Below are 14,587 nucleotides of genomic sequence, written 5' to 3'. Positions count from 1 at the left end.
AAAATAAAAAATAAAAAGAAGAAAAAGAAGAAGAAAGAGTGACTTTTATTGAAGGGGATTGATGATTATTAACAAGAGGATCGTTCAATCGATGAAAGTCAAATGGAGACAATTGTTTTGGACGAACATAAATTTAAAAAAAAACAATAGGATGAAAAATATATATTTTTTAATGAATTTTTTAAGATTAAAATTAATAGATTTTTGTTATATTTTAAATATTGCTTTACAAAACTATAGATGAGAAAAAAATAAAATACTGACATGTATTTTGTCCAAATTCATAACTTTCAATTTTAGTTGATTTCTAAATATTAATATTAAAGTTATTGATCATGATATTAAAACTAATAAATTTTTATATATTTTATTCGTTCAAACAAAAGGTATACATTTATTTTTTAGGCAGAGTTCAAGAAATAATACTCATTCCGTCATCTAATTGTGTGCTTATTTGACCGGGCACTATTTTAAAAAAAATATGTAAAAATAAATTTTTTTTTTTAAAAGAAAATTGGTATTCTTTTACTAATAAAAGAAAACGGGGAATAAATTTGGACGACAAAAAAAAAGTGAGAATAGATTTGAATGACGAGATAGATGATAAGTAAAAACAGTGTAATGATATTTTTGTATTTAGGGTATTTGTGAAAAAAAAATTTAAAGTATTTGTGAAAAAAAAATAGTTGTAGGTGGAAGGTGGATGGAGGGAGTATATTTTAATCAAATTAATATATTTTAATTATATTTATTAATTTTTATTTTTATTTTTTCAAAAATTAATGTCAATACGATTCGAATTCAATTTATAATGAGTGCAATATAACAAAATTTATATTCCCCAGAATCACAACAACAGGGCATCTGCGCACCCATGGCGGCTCCCCGCATCCTTCTCGCCGGCGACGCCGTCGGCCGACTCAACCAGCTCTTCAAACGCGTCGCTTCCGTAAGCTCCACAGTCTGCCACACAGATAATTGCTGCTTCAAATTATATTCGCGAATTTCAGCTCCATAATCTGCCCTGCCCATTTTTCAGGTGAACAAATCGGCGGGGCCGTTCGATGCGCTGCTGTGCGTGGGGCAGTTCTTCCCGGACACCTCGGAGCAACTGGAGGAGTTCAATGACTACATCGAGGGCCGCTCGAAGGTCCCCATCCCAACTTATTTCATCGGCGATTATGGCGTTGGGGCTCCCAAAATTCTGTCAGTTGTTGCTAAGAAATCGGCGAATTTAGGGTTCAAGATGGATGGATTAGAAGTCTTTGAAAATTTGTATTGGCTGAGAGGCAGCGGGAAGTTCACTCTCCACGGTATTTAACTAAACTCCCAAAACGTTGCTTAATAATTGTTTCCAGAGCTTATATATATATATATATATATTCATGATGTATCATTCAATTCAACCATAGATAATTGTAAATGGAAAATTGATATTTAGAGTTGATATTTATAGATGTTCAGTATATATGCTCTTGATCAATCTGCTAGATGCTTGCAAGGATTGCAGATGCTGTGAAACATTCATTGGGTGTGTTTATTTGAGGGTTTGGGACTTGAATACTAAAATTTTGAATTAAAATAATTGTATGATGTGACATAAGTAGTTGCTGATGTAATGTCGAATCTAAAATTGATAATTAGAATAATATAGAAAATGAAAATAGGTGTTTGATTTGATGTTTTTGGGGGAAAAAATTGATGAATAGTAAAATTTTGTAAAAATTCTTATAAGAACACACCCTATAGTTTGTGTCCAAGATGGATCGACTATTGAACAAATACAGAATTGTGTCTAATCTTTTGTTTCTTTGAAAATCAGAAAGAAGAAATAAAAAATAATGAACTAAGCAGGAGGCACTTGTAAGTGCAGAAATCCCTTGCTTGGATGTTCACCCTTATTTGGTTTCCAATAGCTAAATGTTTTACTTTGAGGATAAGCATGAAATGCACAAAAGCATCCAAATTCATTCGCTTAACCTGCATCAAGTGGAGAAGTTTAAATACTGTCTGTTCATAGTCTTATTTTTAATCTACCTCCAAATCCATAGATAAATTTTTACATAGGAACTGAATGCTAATTATAAAACCCCATTTATAGGAAATTGTATCATATTGCATATATTTTTTATTGTGATATATTTTTCTACAATATATTACATGCCTACTGCATGTGTCCATTTGTATGATACTAATACAAAATAACCCATGTATAGGTCTTTCTGTAGCATACATATCTGGTAGGCACTTGTCTGTTAGCCAACAATTTGGGGTATACAGCCAAGATGACGTTGATTCGTTACGGGCATTAACGGATGAACCAGGAATTGTGGATATATTCTTGACATATCCTTTTTACAAGTTCAATATTGTCCACTATTACTTCATTCCTATTTCAATGCTTTTGTAAAACTTGTTTTCTTTCATTCTTATGCAATTTCCACCTTACTTGTTTCCTTAATTAAATTTCACTAATGAATGGCCCAAGGGAGTGACCAATGGAGCTAATCCATCCAGTATTCCTTCGGGAATATTGGATTCACCTACGGGAGATTCAACCATTTCAGAACTAGTAGTAGAAATCAAACCGCGGTAAGAATTTCTTAGTTTAGTTATGTGCTGTGCTATATCTACTTAAAACTTAAAATAACAGATATAATATGATATTCAAGTATTGCACTTTATATTTTAGAAAAATCAAATAAAATTGAGGTTTTTTGAATTCGAATAGTGGTCTTTTGTTTTGGTAACTTAAACTTATATGTATTATGTAATGAAGATATAACAAAATTTGGGAGATGGTACAATCATGAAAAGAAAGAATAGTATATTGAAGGCAAAGGCACCTCTGATTTCTTGGGTTAGGATAAATAAGAAAATCAAGATGCTTCTTCCACTATGATAAAAAATAAAAAATAAAATCTTATATAAAAGAAGTGCTATCTAATTACAATGCTAAAAAGTCTAAACAAGTAGATACTTGAGTGGATGTAAATGGAAAATGGATGTTCATCACAATACAGAGTTTAGCTTCTTATGTCTTGCATCAGATTTTTCAGCCTTTTCAGCAGTTTCTGACTAGACTTACTCCTAACAAAGTTGATTCTTTCGTAGCTACCATATTGCAGGCAGTGTTGGGCTCTACTATGATCGTGAACCTTATGCTAATGCTGGTGCTGTCCATGTGACTCGTTTTATTGCCCTCGCTCCAGTTGGTAACAAAGTCAAGCAGGTATTGTTGTAGTAGTTTGAGCTTCTATGATCTTCTAAATTGTGAGTTGTTTTCATTTATCTCGTGACCTGCTGCACTTATTAAATTTTGGGTTTGCACAATGAAGAATATTTTAGTTTACTGTCTTTCTATTTATCCTTTCCCCACTTATTTTCTTCTCAGAGCTCTATATTCAAGTCATAATAGCTCATGATCTCTTATTTTTTATTTCAGAAATTCATTCATGCACTTTCTCCTACTCCAGCGTCCAAAATGTCTGCTGCTGAGATATGCACAAAACCGCTAAATACCACTTCATCTCCATATGCACTTGCAGAGCAAGATGAATCTGGCAATGGATCTGTGAAACGATCTGCCGACAGCACTTCTGATTCACAGTATTGGCGATATGATGTCACGCAGAAAAGACAGAAACATGGAGATGGTCACGGTGATAGGTTGTGCTTTAAATATGTATCATCAGGGTCTTGTCCAAGAGGCGAGAAGTGCCATTTTCGGCATGATGAAGATGCGAGGGAGCAATCAATTAGAGGCGTTTGTTTTGAGTTTTTAAATAAGGGAAAATGTGAAAGGGGCACAGATTGCAAATTTAAGCATAGTTTGCAAGAAGAAGGTCAGGGAGTTTCTAACAGGCGATCTGGCTCTGGAAGATCAAATAGGTAAAAGATAAAAATGATTTCTAGCTATCATATACTTTAGCATATCATTTTAGTATCGCATATTCAGCATATTTTTTAAAACTCATTTTTCGATAATTTTGTGGTCCAGATCCAAGGAATGCTGGTTTTGTTTGTCCAGCCCCAGTTTGGAATCACATCTGATCATCAGCATCGGAGAATACTGCTATTGTGCACTAGCTAAAGGACCATTAGTTGAGGATCATGTGCTGATAATACCTATTGAACATTTGCCAAACAGCCTGTCTCTACCACCCGAATGTGAAAAGGACTTATTTCGACTCCAGAGCAGCCTTAAAGCATTCTTCAAGGGACAAGGAAAGGAAGTAGTATTCTTCGAGTGGGTTTCAAAACGTGGAACCCATTCTAATGTTCAGGTGCATAAAGCTTTATTGATTTCATTATTCTTTCCATGCCCAGGTCTTGCTTGATCGATGCAGATTTTCTCGACATAATCTCTACTTCCAAATTATATCTTACGGTACTTCCATGTACAATCATTCCTGTCTAAGCATCATTAATCTATCCTATGCAGGCTGTTCCAATTCCATCATCCAGAGCATCTTCTGTTGGCCAGATATTTAATTTAGCTGCAAAGAAATTGGGTTTCACGTTTGAAACACTTCAAAGTAAGTCCAATGTTATCTGTGCGTCCGTTTTTTCTGAAATTATTCTCCCAGTTTGAACATGGAACTCAATCATTGCAAAAAATACATTCATCTATTTATCACAAACTGTTCTCCTTAACATTTTCAATTTCTTCTCTTTGCAGATGACAGTAGTTCAGAATGGCGTAAAACACTGCAAACTCACGTTGATAGGAATCAGAGTTTATTTTATGTGGAAGTTCCTGGGGGAACAATACTGTTGCACATTGTTGACGACAATGAAAAATTTCCTGCTCAGTTTGGCCGTGAGGTAAGTAACACCGAAAAGGATACAAATATCAAGCTCTTATCTATTTTATTATATCACTGTTCATTCTCGCCCTTTTCGTGTTGTTCAGACCACAAAACAAGTATCCCAAACCTAGTGCAATGACTCAAATCTTATGGATAGCACTTAGTCTTTCCTCTCACGACTTACTAGTTATTAGCAAAAGCAACTTTTAGTCATCGGGTTGTCTGTTTTGTTATGATTTCTTTAGTAAACACCTTAATGCGACCTCCTGTTTTAGTTGGCATGCCGGATACTTCACTCAAGCGAACTAGGAAATTAATTTTCTTTGAAACGAGAAACAACTATATGTGGTTTATTATATCTGTCGAAACTATCTGCATGGAGGAAGTCAGTTGATGACATGAATATCTGAATTTATCAGTAGGTAACTGTTAGTAGTCCCGTTCGATGGTCCTTCTTTCGATGTTTAAAAGTATTATGCATTGTATAATTGAAGTCTATCCAAGTTTTGGCACTCTCTTGGATTGCTACCATGACTATCAAACTTTGAAACCATGAAAATAAATTCAGAATCATACTTAAAGAGGATTGTCCATGATTGGATTTGGTCGATGTCACGCCTCATTTTTCCTGCAGGATTGTTACACATCCGTGTTTACTCTAAAGTCCCAAGATTTGTCGTCGCAGGTTATGGCCGGGTTGCTAAACATGCCGGACAAGGCTGATTGGAAGAATTGCCAGATGAGTAAAGAAGATGAAACAAAAATGGCTGCCAGCTTCAAGAGTCAGTTTGAGGAATACGATCCAAATAACTGATACCTTCAGCTCATCATCACTCTTGATCGGCAAGAACCTCTTTTTGCTACTCTCTACTCTGAATTAGACAAACACACATATACATATACATATATATATTTCCCTATATATCTTCAGGCCTTGATCACACACAATTCCGAAATGGGAGAGGACTGTTTATCTTCTTCATCGAGGATAAAATCACGGTGCGTTCTTCTTTTGCACTATTTTTAACTTAGAGAAGATGAGTTTGTGAATTTAGTATAAATTTAAGGTGTTGTCTTGTGCTTTTGCTTCGGAAAACTATAGATAAAAGTAGTCGGTATTCAGTATTTAGTATTCAGTGCTACGGCGATCCTATATTGAGTGTCGCCTATGCCCGGTCAGGTCACCGGGCGATGAGGCGCGCACATAGTAGCAATGTCGAACCGAGGTTAGCATTGCCAACTATGGGTACAATCTTTAACTTGATAGATGGCATTTCAAAGTTTATCCAAAAGTTACAATTCAAATGCCTGAATTTGTCTCCTTTTTTTTTTTTTTCTCTCATTTTGGAGGGTGTGGTTGGTTTGTGTTTATGTTTTTGTTTTGATTTTAAATATGGTTGGATTGATATTTGATGACAGAAAATAATGTTTCTTTTGTCCAAAAAAAAATAGTACTTTAAGTCACAAAACAGTTGCCTTATTTTTTCATTTTTATTCCATTCAAAATTTTTATCTTTTTATTTAGTAATCGTGGTCTTCATTATACAACAAAATTATCTCTATTTATTTACAATATTTAAAAAAATGTTACTATAAGATATTTAGTCATTTATATTTTACTTTATATTTACTTTTAATTTAATATTATTTTTCCTAGATTAAATGTTCATTCCCAATAAGACATCTAAAAAGACATGTCTTTTAGGAATGAGGGAGGATATGCTAAATTGGATTGGACACTAGTTTTAATAAATATAGTATTTTATCCGTCCTATATATTTTGTAATATTTTTTTTTTTGGGTAGTTAACATAGTTTGCAACATTTTCGAAATATTTAACTCTTTAATAAATATATAGTACTCTTTTTGTCCGCCTCTAAAGGTTATATTTATTTTTTGCGTCATTGTAACATTAAAAATATCTTCATATTTGTATAATTTTTTTGTACAAATGTCATTTTATTAGTATTATAAAAAACCAATTGAAGTATTTTGCAATTTACTGCGTTTTGATATAATAATTATTGTTCAAATATCTAACACCTTAGTGCTGGACAGAGATAGTATATTTTATATTAAAAATTAATACACACTTCTTTCTCCTATTATATTATTTAACTTTAAAATTATACTATTTAATATTATTCATTTAAATTCTCTTGCCGAAAATAAAATGTATCATCTTATACGGGTAGAAGAAAAAGAGAGTATTATATTGACATAAGGAATGATATATTGGGAAATATACTAGGGAATTAACGAGTGAGTTGGTTTTTGATAGATTAGATGTGTAAGTAGTTGTGTTATTTATGGAAACATATGTAATGTTGAAAGATTATTTGCTATAAATAAAAATTGAATATTTTTGTTTGACAAATAAAAAAGACATATTTGGTGGACAAAAAAAATATTATTATAAAAAAAAGTATCCATGAATACCTAGTAAAGAAATTGAAGATAAATTCTACTTTCTCCGTCCCATATAATATGGACGTATTATTGTATATACGAGAATTTAGGTAAAGTATAATTAGTAAATAATTAAGGAGTGTATTAGTAAAAATAATTATTATAAAGTAAAAATAACTATAGATTAAAATCAAGATAACTAAATAGTTTCATTAAAAATTTTTTAAAAAAAATTATAAAATTTAAAATGTGATCAAAGTGTATAATTATATTTTTAAAAATAAAATAATAAATCATATGAAACGACCGAAAATAAAAAATATGAACAAATTACCTATTAATAAACTTGCATTTAATGTATCATGAAAAGGGGGTTGGGGGTTGTTAGAGTACCTACAAAGATTTATATATATATATATATATAGATATAGATATAGATATATATATATTGGAAAGAATAAAGGTGAAGAACATATTCTCACATGCATGTGTTTGTTGAGTGTATTTTTAAGGGATAAGTTTTTTATTAAAAAATATCTTCTTGTAGATTTGAAAAAAAAATAAAATAAAAAATTACAATGCTGTTTTAATTTTGTCTACTCTAATTTTATAGGGTTTCTTTATATATAATTTTAAATTCAAATTAATATTATTTATTATATCATTCGCATTGCACAATTTTTAATAAAAATATATTATTTTATTTCGTAAAATATTACATCAACGTACTGTTTCAACAAAAATTCAAATCAATATTCAATTTCAAAATACAACCAAATAAAATTATAATTTTCCTCCAAATTTGGTTTTCTTGTTTTTTATTTTAAACATTAATTAATATTATTTAGTCGGTAAGATATAAATATATTATTTTTCTCATTAAATATTAAATTAAAATATTATTGAAATTCAAATTCAAATTTAAATTAAAAAAACCATACAAAACAATTATAAACAATACCAAACTTTTTTTCCCTTCATATATCAATAATTATCTTATTTTAAAAGGGTTTATTTGATTTTTGTTTGAATTTTCATTCGAATTTAGTATAATATTTTATAACAATAAACAATCATTTTTATTTGAAATTGTTCGGAAATTAAATAATAATAATTTTAATTTAAAATCAAAAGTAAACATACTCGTTTCTTTTTTTGCAGATAATTTATTTTATATTCTTGGACGACTGTATGTTTTTATATTATATATTACCCCATCCAATTTCTATTGTCTTAAAATATATTTGCACGGTTTTTAGGTGATTGTTTTTTGTTATGAATTGACAAATTTGCCCTTAATTGTATGGCAGACATGAAAAGTAATAAACGAATGAAATGTAAAACTATAAAATTTGTATTTAAAAAAATAAATAGAACAATAGTTGTTGGACGTCCAAAATGAAAAAGTGGGACATAATTTGTGGACGGAGGAAGAATAAGAAATTTTGTCAATGATATAAAAAAATAAATAAATACTATTGTATTGAATTGTTAATTTTTTGTAAGCAAATAAAAAATATATATATTGTGATGATGTGTATATATTATACTCCCTCCATCAGTAAATGAAGATTAAGAAAAATAATTATTTTATTGAAACAATGATAAAAGTAAATAATAATAATAATAATAATAATAATTTCGATATTTTTGAAAATTTAGTTAGAAGTTAAAAAAAATGAAAAATGAGATAATAAAGGTAATGGTATTCGGTGTAAATAAGTGTTTAACGATGGATAATAATTAAATTTAAATTTGTTAATTTTGTCATATTAGTAATGTGATAAATTTAGCAATTAATTAAAAAAAATAAAATAAAATAAATTTGACTTGCATGAAATATTTTTTATGATATTTATTGAGAATAGTATTGCCCAAAATAACAAAATGAACACATATTTTTGTCCAGAATTCTCAGGAGTTGTATATATTTTGATCATATAAGTACCCCATTGGCATTGAAATTTTGGCTTGAAAAGATATTGATGTGTTTCCTCGAAATTTTTTCAATATATATTATAAATTTAATATTTTTAAAGTAAAATAATTATTCACTATAATCCTTGTTCCCTCGTTCCCATAGCTATGTATCCGTTTGCTTTTTGTTCGAAGTTTTAGAAATATTAGTATTGTGTGATATAAATGTAATGACATTTGTGTAATATATTGTAAGTTGAAAGGGTATTTGTAATGTTAGATAGATAGTACAGTTACTTAAAAAAAAATTGAATACTTTGTTATGGGACATACTAAAATAAAAAAAATAGATATTTTATTATGGGACGGAGGAAGTATAAAAAATAACTCGAAAATGTTCATATTTTAAATTATTAGTATATTATTATTATTATTAAATTTTAAATTTTAAAATAATTTTAGCTTATATTTCATCCTTATCAGAACAAAGTATTTATTTTTTTTTAAGTAATTGTAATATCTAACTAACATTACAAATACCCTTATAATTTACAATATATTACACAAATATTATTACTTTTATATCACATATACTAATAAGGTTATTTTACTCATTTCCACTTTATTCATACTATATTTCAATATAATACTAATATTTCTAAAACTACGTACAAAAAATAAATAAGTATTTTACTTATGGAACGGAGGGAGTACTATTTTTTCCAATTTTACTAGAAAATACCTATAATTATCCAATTTAATTTTAATTTTAAAATTAAATTTTAAACTCTAATCATATACTCCCTCCGTCCGCTTACAAAGTTTATATGTTTCTATTTTGGGACGTCCAATTACAAAGTTTACATTTCATTAAATACCCTACTATTTTTTCACAAATACCCTTACTTTACATCACATCATTACTTTAACACAAAAAAGTAAAGACAAAAATGTCATTACACTATTTTTAACTACTCACTGTAATTAAAATACTATTATTTCTTAAACACCGCGCCAAAAATAAATGTAACTCTTGTAAATGGACGGAGGGAGTATTTTTTTTCATATCTTCTTCCTAATTGCGTCGCACTCTATTTTTTCAAATTCAATCTTTTCTTTCGAATCGATACATTAAATCGCTGCTTTTAATTAATTATCCAGCCGACATCGACGTTAATAATATTATTTTATAATTATATATAATCAATATATTTATACCGTCTACAATTCGTTTTTTACTCAAAAGGCCCCAAAAAAATCCAAAACTACCCTACAACATACTAATAATTACTGTTTATAATTTTACGGTTATAAGTTTTATCTATTTCACCTTGAAGAGGGTAAAAAGCGTATATTATGTGACATTGCACTATTGGAAGATAGTTTGGGGGACCGACATATTAGGTAGCTGTAATTCCGTGAGTTGTAATATTCCTCCACCTTAGACACGTGCGCAAACTTTAAACTAAGCCCCACTTGTCACGTGCATATTTTCTTTGATATTTATTTTGTCGGCGTTAAGAGTCTCATTTATTTTTTTATACGTTGGTATTTGAATATTAATTATTATATTAAAACATAATATGAACTAAGAAAAAATTATAAAAAATACTTTCATTAGTGTCTTATAATACTAATAGAAAAATATTTGTACAAAAATTTATAAAAATATTTAATATTAAGTAAGTATTAAATAAATAAAAAATATTTTAGTAAAAATAATTATATATAAAATTAAAATCACTAAATAATATTATCTCTATCCCCTTGAAATGTCTCATTTACTTTTTGTGTCATTGTATTTAAAATTAAAAATATCCTTATATTTGTATAATTTTTTGCACAAATGTTATTTTATTAGTATTATAAGACGCTAATAGAAGTATTTTTGTCATTTTTCTTGATTTGTACTACGTTTTCATATCATAATTAATATTCAAATATCAATATGCAAAAAGTAAATGAGACCCTTAGAGTCAGACAGGAGTAGTATAATCAAGATTAAAAAATTATAAAATGTTTCTAAATGTTTAAAGAGAAGAGTAATTTAGGTAATTTAATAAATAAGATTGAAAGAGTGTTTGAGAAAGAGCTTTTACTTGTTTGACCAGTTAAAAAGTTAATTTAGGTGTTTGGTAAATTAGTTTTTTTAAAGAGCTTTTTGGACCCAAGACGCTAATTTCTGAAAAACTCATCTACCTAGCGTTTTGAAAGAATTTTTTTCATTTTAATTTTGGTTATTTCTTATTTACCCTTAAAATTTAATTATTTATTTTATACATATAAATATATTTTTATAGCAGTACTTATTAATTATTTTTAATATATTTAGTTTATTAAATTATATTTTTATTTTTTAAAATTTAAAATAATTAAAATTATTAATTATTACAAATAAATTATTTTATTTGTAAAATATATAAATTTTTAAAACTAAATCAAATAAAAAAACAAAAATTATTAATCTATTTATATATATATTAAAATAATAATTAACATAATAAAAAAATATATACGAAATATTTATTATTTTATATTTTATATAATTTTAATAAAAATATATAATTTTTTTAATAAAAATAATTTTCTCAAATTTAAATAATAAAAGTAAAAATAAATATTTTATAATATTTTTATAATTTTCAATAATTAATAACAAAAATTCTCATAAATTTTAAACTAAAATGAACAAAATTAAATATTTAAAGAAATAATATATCAATGTCCTTAATAGTCATTTTATATATAAACAGCTAATGTAAACCAATTGTTTTACCAAACACTTTAATATAAACTGCTAATTGAATGAGCTAGTCAAACCAGCTAATTGAATCATCTAACAACAAAAAACTATCAGCTAATTGTCAAACGCACCCTAAATAATACTACAGGATTAGATTGTATTAACAATCATATAAATGAATATAATTGTAACGACTCTTTAATTATATAGGGCTCTAATACATTACATTAAAGTAAACAGACTTAAGTCGGATAAAATATTATTATCTACCCTGATTTCATGAATTAAACTCATCTTTTATGTATAAAATAATATGATGTATAATGATATATTTTAATTTATTCAAAGATTAAGATACTTTTATATTAGAATGAGATTAATTTTTATACAATACAAAATGTATACATTTATTGAAAGACAAAATTGATAAAGTATGATTTCTTCGTCCCAGCCAAATTTATTTCCATTTTTCTTTTTAATCCGTTCATTAAATTTATCCAATTACTAAATTATTTTACAAAGTCAACAAATAACATTGAATTATTACCCAAATTTAACATTTATTTACAATAAATACACTCCTTCCGTCCCAAAATTATAGTGTTTTGATAAAAAAAAAAAGAAAAAAGAAAAAAATTCTTATTTTTAATATTTAGTTGTCTCAATTTTATTTATTTTTTTGGATTTTGTCCATATACTCCTTCCGTCCCAAAATTATAGTTTGGGTTGTGTTCGACACATAATTTAAGAAATATTGATATTATATTGGTAGTGGGTAAAAAGTATGGGTAAAAATTTTTTTTGCCCTTTTGAGTGTATTAGTGTAAAAAGTAGTGGCAATTGTGTAATAATAATGAAAAAGTAAGGGTAGTTTTATAGTGATATGATTATTTATAGAAATGAGATTATTGTTTTGGGACGGACAAAAATGGTAAACATAACTATTGTATTGGGACGGATGGAGTATTACTTATATATATATAATATTATATTTAAAATACTATCTCCGTCCACGAATAAAGTAAATATTTCTTTTTTGCACGGTATTTAATAAATAATAATATTTTAATTATAGTGAGTAGTTAAAAGTAGTGTAATGACATTTTTACCCTTATTTTTTGGTGTAAAAGTAACGATGTGATATAAAGTAAAAGTATTTTTGAAAAAAAAAATGAAATATTTAATGAAATATTTACTTTGTAATTGAACGTCCCGAATAAAAATGTGTAACTTTCTACTGGACGGATGGAATATTATTTAAATTTAAATTTAAATAAAAAGTTCATTTTTTAATTAAAATCAAACAAACCGAGTTATGTGTTGTTTGTGGGGTTTTAATTTAGATTTTGATTTTAATTCGATATAATTATTTGATATGATATAAATACGTGTTAATATAATATTTTGAATATAAAATTAAATTTTTTTGTAATATAATAAATTAAAAATATATATATTTAATTTGATACTTAAAAAAAATTGAAATAGTAAAACCAAATCTAAGCTTCCATAAAAAAAAAAAGCATATTTAATTCCAGGCATATGTAAATGAATTTGAGGGTAAAATTATTTTTTATCCTTCTACTGTAATTTTACCTATAAAATAAGAAGGGTGTATTTGTTTTATGTTTCGATTCGAATTATTTTTTTTAATATGAAATATAAAAACAAAAAATATGTGTAACATATTATTTTTGTAAAAAAAATATATCAAAAAATTTTCACTAAACAAACCCCAATATACTAAAATGCACATACAAAAAATTTTTTAAAAATTTTTTCTTTTATCATTTTAGAACTTTCAGTGGACCATGTCTGAAAATAATCTTGTAAGTGAAATTTTTTTGCTAAAATGGTCTTTCGGTATCGGACTCGCAATGTTGGCCCGCCGCTGCTGACGTGGCGCTTACGCGATTGACATGTCATCGCCACGTAAATGCCACGTCATCGATACATTTTTTTTAAAATTTTACAAAATATTTTGGTAAACTATATTTTTAGTCTTGTATATTTTTAGTCCTGCAAATAAAATTTTTTTCGCTAAAATAGTCATCCGACGTAGCATCTACAATTCTACGTGGCGATGACATATCATCCGCGTCAGCGACACAGCAACAACGGCGGACCAGCGTGACGAGTCCGGCGCTGGAGGATCATTTTAGCTAAAAAAATTTTACTTACGAAATTATTTTTAGATATAATTCACTTAAAATTCTAAAATAATAAATAGAGGAACTAAAAAAAATAAAATTACCCTATATTAAAATATGTTTTTTTTTAACATTTTTCCATACATTAAAAATAATAATATACTTACATATATTCATTATTTTATTATAATAATAATATTTTCCGTATGATTCACGTTAATAATACTACCTCCGTCCCAAATATCGTATTTGTTACACTGTAGATACATAATTAAAAATGTATTAGTGAAAATAATTATCCTATAATATAAATAATTATAAATTAAGATTAAGATAACTAATAAGTTTAAATTTTAAAAGAAATTAAAAAGTTTAAAAAGATATTAAAGTGTGTAATCATTTTTCAAAATAAAATTAATTAGTAATTAGTACATAATTAAAAATGTATTAGTGAAAATAATTATCCTATAATATAAATAATTATAAATTAAGATCAAGATAACTAATAAGTTTAAATTTTAAAAGAAATTAAAAAGTTTAAAAAGATATTAAAGTGT

At 27.1% G+C, this 14,587-nt stretch overlaps 1 protein-coding gene across 2 annotated transcripts; it reads left to right on the top strand.

Moving 5' to 3' along the window:
* Positions 1-832: 832 nt before the first annotated feature.
* Positions 833-6,147, top strand: LOC127239952 (zinc finger CCCH domain-containing protein 64). Of its 2 annotated transcripts, XM_051258347.1 has the most exons (11): positions 833-949; positions 1,040-1,313; positions 2,217-2,346; positions 2,473-2,592; positions 3,115-3,232; positions 3,446-3,891; positions 4,001-4,286; positions 4,445-4,538; positions 4,682-4,827; positions 5,497-5,654; positions 5,743-6,147. In XM_051258347.1, the coding sequence occupies exons 1-10, from the start codon at positions 875-877 to the stop codon at positions 5,623-5,625; spliced, it is 1,818 nt and encodes a 605-aa protein (XP_051114304.1). In that variant the 5' UTR covers positions 833-874; the 3' UTR covers positions 5,626-5,654; positions 5,743-6,147. The 2 variants fall into 2 exon arrangements, with proteins under 2 accessions (XP_051114304.1, XP_051114303.1); XM_051258346.1 differs by having other exon boundaries at positions 5,497-6,147.
* Positions 6,148-14,587: the final 8,440 nt, after the last annotated feature.

Source organism: Andrographis paniculata, unplaced genomic scaffold (genome assembly GCF_009805555.1).
Source record: "Andrographis paniculata isolate CXL003 unplaced genomic scaffold, ASM980555v1 Contig78END, whole genome shotgun sequence".
NCBI lineage: Eukaryota > Viridiplantae > Streptophyta > Magnoliopsida > Lamiales > Acanthaceae > Andrographis > Andrographis paniculata.
Note: the sequence above shows the minus strand (reverse complement) of the source record. Positions and strands in the feature narration are given on the sequence as shown.